The sequence below is a fragment of the Tachysurus fulvidraco genome, chromosome 2, assembly GCF_022655615.1.
Source record: "Tachysurus fulvidraco isolate hzauxx_2018 chromosome 2, HZAU_PFXX_2.0, whole genome shotgun sequence".
NCBI classification, from domain to species: domain Eukaryota; kingdom Metazoa; phylum Chordata; class Actinopteri; order Siluriformes; family Bagridae; genus Tachysurus; species Tachysurus fulvidraco.
Window position 1 is genome coordinate 27,666,205 of NC_062519.1, and position 20,264 is coordinate 27,686,468.

The 20,264-nt window shown below is 38.9% G+C and overlaps 2 protein-coding genes across 13 annotated transcripts in view; one reads left to right on the forward strand and one right to left on the reverse strand.

The window, feature by feature from the left end:
• Window positions 1-3,559, forward strand: part of unc13a (unc-13 homolog A (C. elegans)) — a 39,400-nt gene extending 35,841 nt beyond the window's left edge. For all 10 annotated transcript variants that reach the window (XM_027169900.2, XM_027169898.2, XM_027169901.2 and 7 more), the window contains one exon: window positions 8-3,559. In XM_027169900.2, coding sequence (XP_027025701.1) covers window positions 8-299 — 292 coding nt within the window. In that variant the 3' untranslated portion in view covers window positions 300-3,559. The remainder of the gene's footprint in view (window positions 1-7) is intronic.
• Window positions 3,560-3,904: 345 nt separating this feature from the next.
• si:dkey-110c1.10 (unconventional myosin-Vb) lies at window positions 3,905-20,175 on the reverse strand. 3 transcript variants are annotated; one of them, XM_047810032.1, is made up of 34 exons: window positions 20,000-20,175; window positions 19,389-19,499; window positions 18,097-18,262; window positions 17,217-17,361; window positions 16,685-16,841; window positions 16,445-16,588; window positions 16,264-16,345; window positions 16,057-16,164; window positions 15,869-15,978; window positions 15,268-15,536; window positions 15,087-15,168; window positions 14,634-14,774; window positions 14,233-14,358; window positions 14,060-14,143; window positions 13,754-13,977; window positions 13,584-13,670; window positions 12,956-13,276; window positions 12,301-12,457; window positions 11,917-12,156; window positions 11,401-11,610; window positions 11,166-11,259; window positions 10,804-10,958; window positions 10,428-10,607; window positions 9,461-9,561; window positions 8,760-8,877; window positions 8,527-8,635; window positions 8,321-8,443; window positions 7,321-7,472; window positions 6,873-6,962; window positions 6,216-6,351; window positions 5,475-5,775; window positions 4,961-5,135; window positions 4,792-4,872; window positions 3,905-4,392 (listed from the first exon to the last, which is right to left on the reverse strand). In XM_047810032.1, the coding sequence occupies exons 1-34, from the start codon at window positions 20,024-20,026 to the stop codon at window positions 4,183-4,185; spliced, it is 5,016 nt and encodes a 1,671-aa protein (XP_047665988.1). In that variant the 5' UTR covers window positions 20,027-20,175; the 3' UTR covers window positions 3,905-4,182. The 3 variants fall into 3 exon arrangements, with proteins under 3 accessions (XP_047665988.1, XP_027025840.2, XP_047665987.1); XM_027170039.2 differs by having other exon boundaries at window positions 3,905-4,344; window positions 18,097-18,265; XM_047810031.1 differs by having other exon boundaries at window positions 18,097-18,265.
• Between the last annotated feature and the right edge of the window lie 89 nt (window positions 20,176-20,264).

The following is a 20,264-nucleotide window of genomic DNA, read 5'->3' on the forward strand; positions in this document are numbered from 1 at the left end:
ACTATAGCACGCTGAGTAATGAGGTGGGACCAGAGTGTTATGAGCTGCAGGTGTGTGTGAAGGATTACTGCTTTGCGCGTGAGGACCGCACTGTGGGCATGGCCGTGCTGCAGCTGAAGGATGTGGCACCACGGGGTAGTGTGGCATGCTGGCTCCCTCTCTCCAAACGCATCCACATGGACGAAACGGGCCTGACTGTGTTGCGCATTCTCTCACAGCGCAACAATGATGACGTGGCCAAGGAGTTTGTCAAGCTCAAGTCAGACCAGCGCTCAGCTGAGGAGGGCAGAGGGAGCTAAAGGTATTAATGAAGAAATTGCAGATTTACAAAATGACTGCCCACCTCCTTTTTCTGTTGAGTGTTGCACTAAAACAGACAGCTAACACAAACACACACTCTCTGCAGATTATACTGGACCAGTCGCACATGATAGTGATGCCTAAGACACTGCCATAACCTGCTATGAGGCTTGTCTGACAAGCAAATTGCAGTACATAAAAAGATACAGGTATAAAACCTTGTATCTCTATAATAGTTCATCTTTGTGGTGTCCTTGATTTTCAAAAGTACATATTATATGACAAAACCTCATGGTTAAAAGATATTAAAAGAACATATTTATCTAGTTATTCATACATAAATATATAAAAATTGCAAATATTCTTTCAATAATATATATGATAATATTGTCTGCCATCATATTGAAAGATGTTTAAATGGATCCTTTTTTGGGAAAAGGTACAGAGCAGAAATATACCTGAGTGAAAGCAGGGTTGCTATATGTAGTGCCATTGATGCCTCCCAGAGCCCTAATACCCCAACTCCCTTGTTTAATATCTGATAATGATGTCTGTGGAAATCTTGTCTCTAACTGCCTTGTTCATTTTACAATCATTCCTGCACCTCCACATGGGTGTCTCAGTGTCAGGGTTTTTCTCTTTTGTTCTCAGTGAAATGTCTTTTTCCACTACTTCTGAAAGGCACACTGTTTAATGGGGCCAATGTTTTTTAAAATTATGCAAACTTTTAGATCAAGCACAAGAACATTATTATACAGTGAAACCATTGCTTGTGGTGCAAGTAGCTGGGACCAAATACATTTCACAAAGCAATTGACCAATATTACTTTGATAATTCTTTACATCCCACTGGGAATGATGTGAATCAGGAGAAAGCAATGTATTGGCGGCTGACATCAATTTAAGCATTTGTTGTGCTAATGTAGGCAAACATTAACTGAAGACCTTGGAAGCTAATGTTGAGAAGGTTTCACAAAATGCCACTACTGCTACTATTAGCCCTTAATCATTTGATTTACTGTTATCAATGTTGGCATGTTTGGGTGAAGTATTTCTTTAAACCCAGTGCCATTCCTCCCTTATGTCCAGTTTTTGGAGTTTTGTATCAGTTTCTTTGTGTGTGAGCATGTGTGCCTTGCATGTGTGGTGTATAAAGTGAGTGCATGACTGAGACTTTATAAATAAAGAAGGCAGTGTGGGGTGTGGTTCAGGTGCAAATATAGTGAACGTCAAATTTGAGAAGTGACTAAGTGACTCATTTGCATTGTTTACTTTTATAAAGTAGCATCTGTTTTTACATAATTTCCCTACCAGGAGACACATCAGCAAAAGAAATTATCTTCAGTTCAGAATAATTCCACTGCTGTTGCCATAGCAACCCCCATGATCTTGCCACCCATCTATGGGTTACAAAAGCACAAAGTGTATGTAGACTCTGTGCTTGTTTAACCAGATAAATACATATCTGCATTGATCATACCCCTTTATTTCCAGATATTTAGAAGTCAGTACTGGGAATGTAGCTATATCAGCCCTTAGTGTTCTGAAGTGTTTCACAGTGGAGGTCAGAGATAATGACTGATTAAAGCTTGGGAGGACTGTGTGGTTTATCTTCAGGACGAACGAGATCTGTTGAGTGCTGCTAGAGCTTCAAATTTAGGCAACCAACATTAAAACATCTCACTTATTTGCATTCCCTAGATATCAAACACAAGGAACATTAGCTATGTCGGAAATCGCATAGTTTTATCGCGAGCTAGCTCACAGTGAAAAAATCACCAAAATAACTTTAATGATATACTTTAATCGTTTACTAAAACTAACAAAAATTGTTTTGACATAACTTTTTTGCGGTGTTCACAGCCTATTGTATGTTAAAAAGGGAGGCACCTTATGCTGCAATTTATATTTTAATGAAAGGCTGATACACAATGAGAACGCTGCTTTATATCAATGAGTTTAAATATTGACCTGAATAACTTTACAGTCATTAAGTCGCATTTCTGATATCCTAAAAAATTAAGTATTACATACGGCGGTAACTGGTGCACAGTATATATCCTACAGTGCATAGAATGCTATTTGAGACACAGCTATATAGCAGGAAAGAAAACAGTTCACTCAGTGGCAATTTTGGCAATGCCTTTGGGTATTAACATATAATTAAATGTTGAGAGACATATAAACCCCTAACTGAAAGCCAAACAGATATTTTAATTAAGTATTTAAAATATTTGTTCAAATCTGACCCAAAAGGCAGATTAACTCAAAATGGCAAGACTTTGTAGTTCACTCTACATGTAGGTGGAGGCCATTCAAGATTCAAGCTTGCTGGTCCCTCCGATCTTTATCTATTCGGTTTTTATTTCTATCACAGCTTACAAAAATGTATCATGTTAGGCATCTAAGCAAAGCAAATAATGTATTAGATCATTTCATAGGAAGCCTACTGGCTTTAGATAGACTAGGATATTAAATTAAGAGCTCTGTAGCTAAACCACATCATATCTAGTTGAAAAGATAAGAGATGTGAAGTCTGACCTAAAACACCAAGATCACCAGTATCTGTGCTAGCATCAGTGTAAGAATGTGAGAAATCTGACTTATTTCCAGCTGTGGCTTTAATTATTCATTGAGACGTCCCCTAATTCGATGTGGATTGTTTTGAACAGCGAGATGTTGCCTCGCTTTAAAATGTGTCTGGGGGAAAGTTCTAGAAAGTGCACTACCAATCAAAGAACCATTTGGAGATCTGGTAAATTTATAAATTAGTTATTTTAAACCAATTCCTCAAATTACTGATACAACTAACATTTTTTTAAAATGTCAAATCACTAGGTGTAGACTTAGGTTTAAGTAATAATTATTGTTTACATTGTGGATTATTAATACCAACAATGATGTCATGGTTTATTGATCTTAATTATGTTACAATAAGTATACAGTAAGTTTTTTACAATTTTATTTCTGATTCTTTTGAATCGAGACTGTTTTACGAGGGAAACATTTGCAGAATGCAGGACAAATGAATGCTGCACAGATGTGAGAGAATGTGAAGCTGTGTGAGACGCCAAAGTGACTGTCAATAAGAACTAGAAGCATAAACAAGTGAGAGCATGTAAACAAAGCACACAGAGATCACGCTTTCATGCTTTCTCACAAACTCACTCACTCACACACACACACTCACACACTCACACGCACACACATGCACACACACACACACACACACACACACACACACACACACACACACACACACAGCACAGCACAGTCTGACCTCACCCAAACCATGACTGTAGATAGGAAGCAGTGCATGTTGGAAAAGATCTCTCTTGTGCCAGCATGTCTTTGATGTGTTTTTCAAAATGTTGTCTTTTTGTTATTTATTTTGATATTTGGTATTATTTTCTATTTTTGGAAGGCTTGTGAATATATAAATCTGTATTACTGATGTGTAGTGATACAGAGTACTAGCATGAGAGTTTTTTTTTATACACAGATGTTTATAATTTCTGTTTTTCTAACTATTATTGTTCTTATTGGGGAAGAAAGTGAAACTAATAGCATTTTTGCTGTGTTTCTACTTAATAAATGGTCATAAATATATGAAATAAATGGTTATAAATAAAATAATTTGCCTTTGTTATTATTGTTGTTATTATTATTGTTGTTGTTGTTATTATTATTATTATATTCCACAATTAGTGATCACTGGCACGTACAATAATATGACAACTAAATCAATAGTCGTATAACAAAAATATCTATAGAAAAAAAAACAATTAGAAATCGAATCCCCCAAATATATCTGAATGTAAACGTTAGATGAGGGCTACACGAATATGTGTGAAGTGCACGTGCTGTCCGAGATGTCTTCCTTCAGACTCTACGCAGGAAGGTGATCTTGAGAGCTTCCGGGATGTGCAGCTGCTCGGCGCTGATTGGTGAAGGCGGCGTGTGCGGGAAGGTGACGGGGAAAAAACTCTTGATGTCCAGCAGTAGTCCTGCGGGGTTTCCATCCGCACGCCCCTTCAACAGGCCCTGGCGAACCCCGTTCACAAACTTATCATTCTCCAACGAGCATGCACTCTTCATCCATTCATATAAATATACAAACTTATCATTCTCCAACGAGCATGCACTCTTCATCCATTCATATAAATATACAAACTTATCATTCTCCAACGAGCATGCACTCTTCATCCATTCATATAAATATACAAACTTATCATTCTCCAACGAGCATGCACTCTTCATCCATTCATATAAATATACAAACTTATCATTCTCCAACGAGCATGCACTCTTCATCCATTCATATAAATATACAAACATTCTCCAACGAGCATGCACTCTTCATCCATTCATATAAATATACAAACATTCTCCAACGAGCATGCACTCTTCATCCATTCATATAAATATACAAACTTATCATTCTCCAATGAGCATGCACGCATGTTTGCTGAATAAAACATGCATTTTTACCTGAACAATGCGAATAAAACGGAGTGTGACTCTCTCTTCAGCATCACTCTGTGGGGTGTATTGTGATAAAAGCTTCACAACCTGCGAAACAAAATATTACTATTAGCATACAGCACAATTACACATACCCGTCTTTACAGGAGCATTATATCAAATCCAGGTGCACCACCTGCTGGCTGGACAGAGTATTGCAGGTGTTAACTATGGCCTGTGCGTCAGCCTCTGATTTCTTGCTCATTTGGAGGAGCTGTGCTGCCTGAATGAGGGGCTCCAGTGAGGCTGCAGCTCCCTTTGTCTGCAGCCCACGACTCCTCAGCCACTCCTCCAGCAAACTCACATTATAGCTGAGAAAGTAGAAACAGTGAAAAAAGAATTGGAAAGTGATGTTGCTGTTGATGTATTGTGTAGTGTATTGATTAAGTGAGGTGTTTGGAAATGCTGCTGTAAGGATAGCACTAAAACTGTTTTATAATCAAATCTATATGTATAAAATATACTAGTATGTGAACTTCTTATGCAGTTCTCAAACACTTACGTCAATCTTTTTTGTTTGAGGTAACACTTCCTGTGTTAACAGTGTTTGTGTCTGAAGCTGTTATGAAAATATGTTTTTATACTCTATACCTTTTTACAATTTCAGCTCTAGTCTGTTTTATGGATTTTCAGCATTAAATATTGCTGACCGAATCAGCAGGCCACGGTTCCAGCAGCACATGTCTTTGCGCAGTATCAGGCTGTTGAGCGAGCAGGCAGCGAGCAGGTGTGTGACCTGGCGGAAAGCTTGCTCGAGCAGTGCTGAGGGAAGCTCCTGTCGCACCATTGCAGTGTGCAGAGCTCCCAGCTCCCTCAGGACAGTCGCCATGTTGATCCCATCCAAAGAGCCTGCATACCGTGGGTCTGGACCCACACACTTACGAGAGGTGGCCAGCTTTACCACAGCTCCAGACAGGCCTGGGATGGTCTCACTCTCTAACATTGCTGGGACTGAAGCAAATTGAAACAAAATGTTAGTTCAAAAAGCCTCAGAATAACAGCAGTAATTCTGTTATTCTATTATTCCCATCACTCATTATTTATTATTTAACATTATTCCAAAGTGATAAAATGTACATAGTTTTTAATATAACATGTATGGAAAAAGTCTCCAGTTTTCTGCCTTGGGACAGACTTTAGGATTTATTACCATCAAGAGGGAAAAGAAGACTGATTATAGAATGACTGCTATAATAATAAGTGGTCACAAGAATTAATAATTTAAAAAAAAGACTAGGATGTGCTGTAACTTGAGGTGGTACCATTAACACATTTTCCTATAACAGCACACCCCATCATGTTTACATGTTCTTGTGATATCACTGTCTATGAGACAACCAAAATAAAAGTTCTATATGCAACAGTGAGGTGCTATAATGAGAGAACTGTACCAATGATGGGCTGCAGACGGATCTCAGAGATGAAGACAAGCTGCTGGTATGCCTGAATACACACATCACCGAGCATTCGTACCTGCTCCTTTAGCTCGACCTGCAGAGGAAGCACATCCTCTGTTCTCCCTGTACCCTATTTAGCCACAAAAATCATTTCATGTTTAATAGCTCAACATTTAAGACAGTCCAACATTTCCTCCCATAATAACAATTATAAATTAGCTGTAGAGAATATGTTCTGCATGTGTAACTTACAAACAATTACCACAGAAAAGTATTTTTAAACCTAGACCTTGCATTAAAAGAACCATAATAAAACCAATTAATACTACAAATACTATGAAAATCACTTTAACTGAGGGCAGTTGTTGGTACAGATATGTATTAGAGTATAACTATTGTAGCTTTGGATTTGCATTATATAATGTCCTTAAATTTGAATTTTAAGGTTGTTTTGAATGCCCTCTCAGCACTAGGACACCATTCAGAATTGCTGTTTTTGGTCTACACAGTAAATAAAGTTTAGGTTGCAAAACTACCAGAGTGTTAGTTGAAAATCTTTGCTTTGTCATGCACTGTATTACTGATATTACTGCTGGCATAAGTTGCTTAGACTGAAATAGTTAGCACATGGAAACAGCGAGCAGCTGGGACCTGTGTGAGTGAATGCTGAGTAAGCAGGTCTTTAAGTAGGTAAGCGTTCTTCAGCCACAGCGCCATCATCTCCAAATCACCTCTGTGCTTCTAAAGCAAGAAACAAAAATAAAGTCTACATAAGTCTGCATATAGTACTGCTGCATCATCATCTCTGTATGACCTCATTCCTTGAATGACATCTCCCATAAGACCCCTCTCAAAAATAGTCCAATAACGTATACTGTTAGAACTGATCCTGCTTGAAGTAATAAATATGACGGTTTGATAGAAAGTAAGACAAAGATAAAGAAATCCTACAAAGCCATCAGCATCACAGCTTAATATTTAAGTTAAGCATATTTATGAGGTTTCCATGCTACTATCAGAACTATAAAGATTTTCAGTTATCTGGCAGAGTTCGTAATCAAACTATTTTTTGGCAAAGTGTGTTTGTGTGTTCTTTTACTTTTAGGGCTGCTTTAATGGCAGTCACTGTGGTAGTACAGAGGCCTCGGGCTCGAGCCTCGTCCCTGCTGCAGTCTGCCTGACGCACGCACAGGAAGAGGAGTTTTGCTGCTAGTCCAGGTGCCAGAGACAGAGCCACATCCACTCGTACATCTACAGAAAAAACACAATACTACACTGAGACATTCAGTAATGACATAAAGGTAGTATTATTTATATTGTATTTTGTGTGTGTGTGTGTGTGTGTGTGTGTGTGTGTGTGTGTGTGTGTGTGTGTGTGTGTGTGTGTGTGTGTGTGTGTGTGTGTGTGTGTGTGTGTGTGTGTGTGTGTGTGTGTGTGCTTGTGTCAGGACTCAGCCCGGACTTTGGCCACGTGCATCTGTTCGTCTGCTCCTCCCTGTCTACACACCTGTTTCCTAGTGTGATTACCTTGTGTATTTAACTGTGCCGCGTTGCCTTGTACTGTTGTCTTTGTCCTGTCTCTAGTCCGTGTGGTGTTTCATGTCCTTTTGTTATTAAACCCTGTTGATTTGGCTGTCCTGTGTTTGGGTCCGCTTCCTTACCCCGAGTCATGACCGTGTGTGTGTGCATTCAGCAGAAGGTGTATACCAACATATAATTTATCACAATTAGGGTTGTACAGTCCTTTTGAAATGTTCTAAAAGAAAATTGCACTTGTAAGTGGTAAGTGTAATACTATTTTGAAGTATTAGACACAGCACAGCACTTATAGACACTGAAGTGTTTAAAGACATTTTACTGTAGTTACAGCTCACAGTTTTTGGATGATAGGGTGTAACCTTTAAACAGCTGTGTCATACAGAAGCAGAAGTATTTGTGAGTTAGAGAGGAGGGGGACTAAAGATTTAACATACTTCAGCTGTCATTTTAGCTTCTTAAAATTAGCATCAGGCTCAAAGAATTCAGGCATGCATGTATGTAATGTAGGAACCGTACTGCAAACAGACTGTGATTGGTGTCTGAGTGTGTTGGGTATGTACCTGTAATTAGGTTTTTTATCAGTTTGCTCTCATCTTTCTTCCTACACTCCAGAAGTCCAGTCAGAGCCAAGCTCGTGTGTTGTGGTGAATTCACAGTATTCTGACTTGTCGACATGGTTGTGCCTGAGAAGAGCCAAGTTATACTGTCACATTTAAACTGTGTATCTTGTGTGTGTATATGTGTCTTTCTTTTATATCTGACAGACCTGCAAATGAAAGAATTCGTCTGAGTGTCACTGTATTTTTCAGCTCCTTTAGTTCCCTCCTCATTCTACAGCAATCCTGTTCCTGAACCTCCAGCTGCTCCATTAGCTCCTAAACACAAACATATAGTCATCAAGCTAAAACTAACAATAGGGTTTAGTGGAGAAGAGCCAGCTTCACTGCAGATAGATGCTAAAGAAGAGAAGCTGTGAGTGAAGTTGATGCAGATGATCACCTTCTGCTCTTGGTTAACCGGAGCATTTCTAGTTTGGGCTTCCTGGAGCTGCTGAATAAGTGCAGTTTTCTCCTGCTCGTGCTCAGCTCTTTGAGCCAGCAGCTGCTTCTCCAGAAACCTGTAGCAACACGTAACACTGCTGTCACACTCCACACACACAAGTCCTTTAATACATTCTACGTGTATATATTATTCACAATTCGATATTCAAGATTTTATTTGTCATGTACACTGTTTTATACAATATACAACTTGCAATGAAATAAAAACCCAGCATGTTGTGTGTGTGTATATATATATGTAAAGTAATTCGAAAAAATATACACTAAAATAAGTATGACTAGAAATAAGATTAAAGAAACAGAATATTCATGTGTAATTGTTGTGTGCTATCAGTACAGAATCTGCATGTACAGAAAAGTTATGTTTCAAATGTGCAGATGTAAGTTTTATATCTGTGATTCTCCACACAACAATTAAAAAGCAGCCAAATTATTATCAGCAATGAAAAGTGGCTGAAAATTGGTAAGAATTATTTTGTTTTAACCAATAGCAACTCAACAAAAATTTCATTTTACAAATAAATATGAAATGTTTATATTTATTTGCATCACATTAATTTAAAAATAATAAAAATAACTTTGTATTCTTCTAAGTATTCAACATTCAATAAGATAAATATTCAGTGAGATGAAACTGACTTGTTTGCCACCCTGACAGCATTGTAAGCATGGTGAAGATCTTCTCCTTGCATTTTTCCTCCTGTGTCCTTTGTCACTCCAAATTCTTCCATTAATGCATTCTATATCCAATGCAGTACAGTATAAAAGCAATTCAGTCATGCGCTGGGTTAAAATTGAGTCTGAACATTTGCCATTTTATCAGTTAAACTGACTATATAGGTGCACTTTGTTGGCCAGTTTCCATAATGTATCCTAATCTATGGGAAATAGTTTAATAAGATTATCACGGGGCCACTGCTGTTGAGATCCTATTCGGTTCTATTTATTTTCTGTTCTAAATCATCATGAAATTTTCCCAAGGAAATATGTTTTTTTCTATGTGATCCTCCAAAGCCCAAGGCCTTTGGGGATGTTTTTTTCTTTCTCAATTTTAAGACACCTTGAATACAAGTGTCTGGACACAAAATACATGTAAATAATAATATCCAGCGAACAGATCCAGTGTCATCCAGAAGAGCACAGGTTCTCTTTCAAGCTTTAATCCTTGCCATCTTTACCTCTGATTAATAGTGACAAATTTAGACTTCTATTTAGATTTCTATTAACCTGTATTTGTTAAAAGTGCTATAAAAATAGATTGAAGTGAAAAATGAACAGTGATGCTGTGGTCAGAAACAGACACTGATGAAGAACAACAGAGGAGGATCTAAATGATATTTATACTGAAAACAGGTGGACCAACAAAGTAGGTGTATCTAATAATATGGCTAGTAAATGTACACAGTAAGTAAACCCACAGAAACACCTAATGTCTGACACCAGCAGCATAAACTCAACTGGTCTGAGAATGGTTGACAAATTATATATAACAGGTGTAAATAATTTAAATAAACCTGATATCCAGGATCATGACTGAACAAGCTTGATGTGCTTGACTGGACAAATTAATTAAAAACATGATTCTGAGAGTGGTGCCTGGTCTCACCAAAGGTCCTTCTGTGCTGCTGAGCCTCCTGTCACAAGGTGAGGTGACACTGATCCTCCTGCTCTCCTCATAAGAGGAAAAGTCAGGGTAGCTGCCAAAGGATGGAGAGATGGGAGAAACAGGGTCCACAGAAATACTCTGAGTGGAATCGGTCCTTTTGTGTCCAGACCAATGCTGCAGCTGTACAGACACATGCATGTAAATCAGCTTTCATACAAAAAATAATGGAGAGTATGAATCTCATATCAAGTTTTACCTACACTAGGTAAATTTCACCTAGACAAGAAACATCCTAGACAACAACCTAGACATCTCAGAAGAGAAACAACACTGCAGCAGAATTCTCTCTCTTCCCAACTGTCTGTAGAAACAGTACCTCAGCAGTAGGGAGCATGCTCATGTCTCTCAGGTTGTCGTATCTCTGCTCTAAGCGAGTAAACTCCCTCAGCAAGCCCTGATATCTCCTCCTCTCTTCTTCCAGCTCCACCTGTATCGCTTCGCCTGCCTGTGAGACCAATTGCTGGTTGCTCTCTAACACACACACACACACACACACACACACACACACACACACACACACACACACACACACACACACACACACACACACACACACACACACACACACACACACACAAAGCAAAGTCTTTCATTTCCAGGGTAGGAAACATGGCCTGTGTGCTTGTCAGTCAAAACAATAAACCAGGTTAAGGTGTGTAAAACTAGGCCACTAGTTACCTTCTTGAATTTTCTGCTGCTCACATATACGAATGGATAGAGCATCTCTTTCCTTTAGCAAAGAGTCCCTCTCTACTTTCAAAACTTCCATCTCCTAAAAGGAAAAAAGTTAAAACAGCAAAGCACATACATTTAACATAAGGAGAGAAACATGCAACATGGACTCTACATTACTGAGGCTGAACAGTTCTCCACAGACTCATGGCAGGTTCTGAGATATAGTGGACACACAGACCTGTGTGAGCCTGTGAATCTCCTGAGCTGCTCTCTCCTCAGCTTTCCTCTTCTCCTCCTCCTGTTTGGCGGTAAAAACTGGAACAGCTTGGCTCTGCTCCTGGAGCTGCTGCTTTAGATTGAGCAGAGTTGAGCGCAGCTGTTCCACCTCTGTATTGTGTGACTCACGTTCAGCATGGAGAGATTCACGAAGAGATGCACGTTCTCTAGCCTAAGATGCATCAAACACATACAGTACAGAGAATTGTTATGACCTTTGGACTGAGCCTTTAGCATATATAATGAGAAGGGAATCATGATTTCTTTACATATCAGCAATTTTAGCCTTGAAATTGGTTGCCTATGTTAAGAGGTTAAAACTTGGCAATAGATGGAACATTTTATGAAAATGACTTAATAAGATGTTCAAATCAACAGAGAAATAGGTTAGAATAGCAATGTTCTAATAAATTTAAAGTGCAAATAAGGTTGACAATAATTTTGTAACCAGTGTTTCAAAAATCTTCTCCTCCCTCACCTGTTGGTCAACACGCAGCTGAAGTTGCATGAGTTTGACCTCCATGCCCTTGTTGAGCTCTCTGTATCTCTCTACAGAGCGTGCCTCTGCTCGCAGCTTCCGTAACTCCATACATGCAGCTCTCCTTCGTACACAGCACTGCATCAGCACCACCGCAGCTTTAATGCGCCTGAACCAACGACGAGCAAGCCAGCAGCGCACCCACGACTGCAGACAAACTGCTGCCTTCTCCATCAATACCTACAGCCACAGCATTAAAGATACACCACTTTGAATTTATTATGCAATCCTATACACATGGAACAGATCATAAGCTCAACATAAACAAATTCACATCTAATCACATATTTAATGGTTTTCTCTTAAGATTTACAAAGCAGTTACCAGTCTGTAGTTACGGCGAGCCTGCACGCCCCTGGCAAAGGCCTGGATAGTTATTGCGGCCTTTCTGGCAGTAAGGAAGCGGTGTCTTACTATTACCATACGGTATGTCTTCTGAATGACCAGTGTTGCCCGTGTGTACCTCAGAGTCCAAGCCAATCTAACATCAGAGAGCATCACATTAACAAACAATATTAAAGCAAAACAGTGAAGTGAAGACAAAACTAAAGAATAGTTTAGAACAGTGGCTCACATTTCCTTCAGTCAGTAATAGTTTTTGAAAACAAAGCAAAATATGCTAACAGCAAATTTGCAACTGCTGTTTAACAGAAACATGTTTTTTATTGCAATTAGCTAGTTAGTTCTTGCTTAGCTATTCACAGAATATTGTGTTAGCAGTAGCATAAAAAGCCTAAAGCTTGTATTTAGTTGCATAAACCAGGTAAAACAATTATTTCCTTTTGGATGATTTATGTTAATAATATTTAATTTAGCTTTTTTCACAAATCAAAAATTTTTCAAAACACAGCACACTGTTCACACTGTTAATCATGTTCATGACAATAACATGAGCTACACCTAAGCCTGTGACATCACTGGTTCTGTCAATTTAGCACTAAAACTAGAATCAGCTTGTTTGAGGATGAAAGATTGTCACCTGCGGGCCAGAGCTCCCCGGGTGTATCTTTGCAGAATTAAAGTTGCCGACCGTAGCTGCAGGTAGCGTCGTTGCTGGATCCAGCCTCTCATCCAGCTCTGGATCTTTACCCCTGCTGTCCGTAGCCTCTCAGCCCTCAGCTTCTCCAGCAAGGCCACCTGACCTGGCCGAAAGAATATTTTTGTCTTGCCAAAGCAGTACTGCTCAGGTTCAGGGATAAGGGCAGGAATTTTCTTTCTGCAGGATGCCCGCAAATCTTCCTGAACAGACAAGACTTGGAGGAGAACTCTATAGCGATTGAAGAAGTCCTCATATGTCCACCTGGAGAAAAAAACAAAACAAAAAAAACAGGTTTGGCTTTATCTAAAATCTGAAAAATTGTTTTAAAGATCAGAAATAAATGTTTTGACTAAATGAGTGGATTGACATGGTGGTTTAAATTTTGATGTGTTGACTCAAATTAATCAAATGACTTGATTTAATCATAAAAAAAACATATTATAAGTTTTAGATGGTTATTGTTTTCTCTAACTATGCATTTCCACTTTCATTTTTTACACAGTTGAGTTGTGATCTTCTATTTCAGCTTGTCTACACAATTAGCTGCATATGAGAGTTTTGACTTTGCCTGGATGGGTAGCCTGCAGCACTGATTCGGATTGTCTCCAGCACACCACAGGCTCGCAGCTGCTGCACTGCTCTTTTAGGATCAAACCTGAGACAGAAAGAGACAGATTACCCAAAACAGTACTCAAGATAGCAGTTACATTTTTTAACCAGAGACCCCAGCATACATACAGGAAAGGCTGTTTGAGGTCGTTGGGTTTGATGCAGCGGACGTAATGTGGGGTGGTGCTGTTCAGAGTGTCCATCAGGAGCTGCAGAGACTGGCGGAACTGGAAAGCCACTGTCAGTCTGTGCTCACGGTGAGCTCTTTTTCCTGAATGCACACTCGCAGGTACAGAGGCAGAGAGAGGGCCCCCAGCTGACCCTTGATTAAACAATTCAGCAACAAACTCCAACTAAAGAGACAGGGTATGTTCTTAGATTATTGTTCAGGTTTCACTTTTTCAAAAGGGTGTAGAAGAAGCAAAGTATCTGTACCTGACTGGCTCGCATTATATTAATAGGTTCCTCAAATATCGTGTCACGATTCTTATCTAAAAACCCTTCACATTCATACTGGACCTGAAAGAGAAATATAAAGATATGCATTTAAACACAGTAAAACTAAAACACAGTAGAAGAGAATAAAATTTGTAATTGGTGTGTCTAACCATGTCAGCGAAGTGGAGCACAATAAAGGTAGCATTGGACATGCGCGGCTTACTGAAGTTGGGGCTTTGATTCAAGTGCTGGTCATAGAGTTTTTGAGCCCAGTTTTCATCGGAGCCTTTAGGAATCTGGTATCAGAATAATACCAGATTTCAGCAAAGCTTGTTTGTGTGGTGCCATATGGTTAATCATGGTTAAAAATGACCATATTTATATACATATATACATATATGTATGAGAAAGCAAAAAAAAAATAAAATCCTGAATCACACAATAAATAGGGGGTTCCAAAACGATAGACTGTCATCTCCTTTTTGACATCTTTTAATCTATCCCACATCTAGATTGGATGAAGACTGGACTCTAAAGATGAGACCTGGAACACTTATTTAGGACAACTTACTCTGCATTCCTCATCCAGTAGGTCCAGAAGACCCAGAGAGCCCTCAATGAGGGTGATGCATGGCTGGTTATCACTGAACTCAATACGGTTCCATGGTAGCTCCTCTCGCTCATACTCCTCCTGCTCCAGCTGGAACACATGCTGCAATAATAATAATAATAATAATAATAATAATAATAATAATAATAATAATAATAATAATAGTAATGCAAGAGACCACTAATACTAACACACAAACACATATCAGCAGTGGAATATAGTCTAGGGAAAAAGAGATGAAATGTGTCACTTTTTTCCATTATCTATCATTATTCCCATTACACCACCATAATAAAAAGTGTTAAAAATAAATTTAAAAAAAAAATACATTATTACAAATGTATTAATACATTCTATGAATTCAACAAACTCTCCTGACAAGGCAATTTTTTGGCATTTGTCTGTAATCGTTACCCGGGTGAACTGTTGCTGAAGTTTCTCATTGGCATAATTAATGCAGAATTGTTCAAAGCTGTTTCTGTCAAAGGTCTCAAACCTGTAAAAAAAAAGAGGGACTTCTTACTTACATAATAATCAGCAAAGATCAAGGACTGGACGTGAGTAAAACTATCCTACTGTATATTTCCCAACGCACCCATAGATGTCCAGCACTCCTATAAAGGTCTTAGGCTGCTCTCTGTGTGACCTTAGAGCTGAGTTCAGCCTTTGAACAGTCCAGGTGAACAGCTGCCCATAAACATGTTTAGCCAGAGCATCCCGTGCCTCATTAGCCTTCTGGGCTGACATAGGCTTTACCAGTAGCTCCCTACCTACAGCTAGACGCTGATGGCACAACCAGTGGGCCATCTGAGTTCTTTCAACCCCCATTAGTTTGGAAAAGATCACCAAAGATCGGTCATCTTCCTGGCAACACACACACACACACACACACACACACACACACACACACACACACACACACACACACACACACATAACACACCACACACACACACACACACACACACACACACACACACACACACACACACACACACCACACACCACACACACACACACACACACACACACACACACACACACACACACACACACACACACACACACACACACACACACACACACACACACACACACACACACACACACACACACACACACACACACACAAACACTGTTTGTAAGGATATACATTTTAGAAATAGTATTTATATACATTTATATAATGCCCGCACATTAATGTAGCTACGTTCGCCTCTGCCACTGGATTGGATATTAATGTTTCCAAGATGGAGGACAGCTGCCAAAATCTGAAAGAACTCCATCTGCTGGTCAAGTGGAACTCCTGCAGAGTTGAACCAACATTACATCAGATCACACATGAAAACAGTTCAAATCAGTGTGTTATGCATGCACGTCTTACCCAAAACAGTCAAAGCATTTCGAGTGTGCTCCAGCTCCATGGCATCATCTGTACCTGGAATGTTTATATCTTGTCCTTGGTTAGTGTATCGAAAATCCTCTGCAGCTTCTAGGAACAAGAGTTTCAGATTTTCTGGTCAAAATCTAATCTGTGCAAAAAAACATGCAGACAGGATTATATTGCTTCTGACAGACATTTATAGCTTACTTAGTTTGAGTAGCCTCAGTTCTGGTAGGTCTCTGGAGGCACAGAGCTGGTAGAAAATGTGATAGTTCCTTTCCTCTGGGGCCTAAAACACACAAGGAACAAAAATTAATATAATTTATTATGAACCATAAAAATGAGGAGATATCAGTAGTACACATGATTTTAGTGAAATTTAAGTTACCTGAAAAACAACTCTAGATTTCTCCAAGAGGTAAGTCCTCATGTTCGCTCCAATTATATCTCCTTTAGATCCAAAGCCGATCTCAATATACTTCCCAAATCTGCTGCTGTTATCATTTCGAGTAGTTTTAGCATTCCCAATGGCCTTCAACGCAAAATATTGTAGATTTTAATACTCTCTAAAATTCCACTAAATGTTTATTAATATAAAAGAACACAAGACAAAAGTCTGCCCCACTACCTCCATGATGGGATTGGAGGCCAAGACTTTCTCCTCTACACTGGTCTGCTGAGCTGCTCCTCCAACCACAGCAAAGTATCGCATGGTGAACTTGGCAGACACGGTTTTTCCAGATCCTGACTCACCACTAATGATAATGGACTGGTTTTTCTCCTCTCTTCACATAAAAAAAGTTTTTTACACTCAGTACACTACTGTGTGGTGACACACATTAAGTGAACAGGAATAAAATTTTTCTACAGAAATAATAGTAAACTGGCTTTGTCCACTTTGTCCACACTTTTACATTTAAGATTCCAAAGTTTTGAGGCACTTGTGTGCTAAATGCAGATAGCCAATCATGGCAATTCCAGATTACAGATCTATGTTACAGCTACTGCCCTGGTAATACAAATTATTCAGCCATTATTGATGTTTCTATAAAAGCGATAAAATGAGCATGATGAAAAATATGCACCAGGCAGAATCCTTTTTTTTAATTATTATTTCATACTATATGATTAATACCTGCAGTCCCACAATTACTACTGACCTGATCATGGTACGATAGGCGTCCTCTGCTATGGAGAAAATATGAGGATCCATATCAGCCATGTCCTGCCCGCTGTATGCATCAATCACCTCTTCTCCATAGATGGGCAGCTGTTCATATGGGTTCAGGGCAACTAACACAATGCCTAAATAAGGTAGAGTGCGAAGGAAATAAAAGAGTTGATGCTTCAGTTGTTCTTTAGTGAGGTAGGATTCTGCAGGGAGGGACACTTGAGTGTGTCCACGCTCAAAAATGTGAATCATTTGATGGAATTGGAATTTACATTGAACTTTAGCCCCTTTTATAACAGAACATATAGCTGAGACTGTAAAAGCTGTTTGCTATCTATTGTAACCATTCTGAACAGAAATTACTAACTGTGATTCCTCAACATTATGAAGTGCAAGACTTCAAGGAATAATTTCAGGCATCTGTTAAAGACATGTATTAATCATTTTGAAGATTAATTTAGCAGGCGCTATAATGGCTCTCAATGGTTCTGTTGTATCTGACAAATGTTGTTGAGGAGGTTATATAGTGGTTATATCAATGGTCACGGGAGATTTGATCTCTTCTGAAGGACATTAAATTTGACAGAGAGATATTAAATGAAAAGTCATTTTCTTCTTTTTATATTGAGTTAATCAGCAACAAAACATGAATTTTGACCTTTGAGAGAAAACGGAAAGAGGACTTAATATTAGTCAGGGATTTTGAACTGTTTTAAGCATACACACTTCAAAGGTTTCTGAATTGGGATGTAATTTGTGTGTGTGTGTGTGTGTGTGTGTGTGTGTGTGTGTGTGTGTGTGTGTGTGTGTGTGTGTGTGTGTGTGTGTGTGTGTGTGTGTGTGTGTGTGTGTGTAAACTGGTCACACACCACAGTAGGTGTAGATGCTGTTGTAGTGGAGGAACCGCACACGTAGGTTGTGCAGCACGGCAGGCTCATGCAGGAAGGTGAGCGCTGTTAGGTTGTTTTCACCCTCCAGTATATCTGGGTTTCCCAGAGGGGGCAGACCAGCAGGAGGCATCACTGGGTACTGCATCTGCTAAACAAGAATAAAAAGGGTAATCACTAGTGGGATTAAAGAAAATTCTATGAGCCCACAGCTGGAGATGAGTTTTACAGTCATTCCAGGAGGATATATACAAATGCAAAATAAAATTACAGAGGGTTAGGGCTTTTATTGGTGGATCTCAAGAAATCCTAGGCAGAAGGCAAGTATACACCTTACATAGGATACCAGCACATTGCAGTTTACCATTACCTCTCTCTCTCTCTCTCACTCACACACACACACACACACACACACACACGCACACACATACACACACACACACACACACACACACCTAGATCCGGTTAACAGAGTCAGTTGAGAGGTAGAGAACTCAGAGGAAATTGTTGTTAGTTATGTGCACATGGAATTAATATCTGGAGGCTTATTAATGGACACAGGACAGATGCTTCACATGTGATTAATCCTCCTCTTTTATTGAACTCCCCCAAGCAACACACATACTTACAAAGTTCCTATCTGGGTATTTCACCTAATCCTAAACAAACATGGACACAGGGAGAATATGCTCCATAATCCAACCTCAGTATTAAACTGGAACCCTAAAGTTGTGAGGCAGCAACACTACCACTGTGCAATCATGGCCACTATGTACATTTGTATATTTCTTGTAATTTTGCATCATTTAATTATATATTTTAAAATAATTTTCAGATATCTCACTAAGTTTTGTCTGAGGTATTTCAACTGGTTATATTTATTTTATATATTCAACAGCATGTTGATACAGATTTTTCACTACAGTTAATAATGTTACGGTTGAAACAACGTTGTAAAATGCGGTAGTTATGGAGACTACTGACAGCGTGACATGACTCATAAATCTGCCTTTACTAAACTGTAAAAACGGTGTACTTCCAGGATCAGACATTATTATAGTGTAATGTATGTTGAAAGTTAAAAGGACAATATTTGCCACAGCAGCAGTAGACTGGTCTGAGTATTATGATCTATTGTTCAAGAAAGGAATATGTTTGCTCAATTTTTTTTCAACAAAGAAGCCATAGCTTTTGATAAATTGTTTGCTATTAGTGTTGTACTGGATTATATCATTAATGATGGAGGTATATGAATGTGTGCATATGTGTCTCACTGTGCCATCGCTGAGTTTTATTGTGAGTTGCTGTTCTCCAGGTTGGTAGTCCTGTTCGAGCTGAGCACACACCCACACCTCTTCAGAATCCGGCACCCACACACACGCTCCCTTTAGAATAGAGTGGTTGACATACAGTATAATAGCCTGTGAGTTCCCACATCACATTCTTCTTCGATTTCATCACAACTTTATGTAAAATTATAAATTACTCATTCTATGCATTTTGTATATGGATGTTTGGAGAATAGACTTGAACAGTGAATATTCAGCTAAACATCTGCCACTGTAATTCTCTAAGGAAAGAAAGGTTGACACTATCATTCTGAACAGCACACAAATAAACACAGTAACAGCATTTCTCCAGCATCAGCACAAATTAGATTCGTATGCATTAAATATTAACACCAGTCATTCATTCCTGTCCAATCTTGTGGCTCTTAAGCTTAAAACACTCAGTGAACATAAAAAAAACCCACAAGTATGGTTTTCCCCTGAGCTACAAATTCATTCTAGGATTTTAAGAGAAAATTATTTTGGAAAGAAATCTTTTACCATCTCATGAAGACTTACATCCAGTACCTCTATGTCAAGCAGATTTCCATCCTTACCTTAGTGTAGAGTTCAGGAGATGCCATATTATTCAGTTATTTACTGTAGAAACAGTCAAGGCGGAATGTGAAAATATTTTACAAATTAAATATTAAAATTAATAATAAAAGCTATTCACTACAACAATGATAGCAACACCACTTCCTCTCTTTGTCCCTCTCCCTCACAATCTCAGGCCTTCTGCCCTTTGCTCTGGCATGGAACGAAGGCATCATAACTTTAATGGCAAGTTAACGGTTAATCTGCACGTGGACGCCAAGAGGG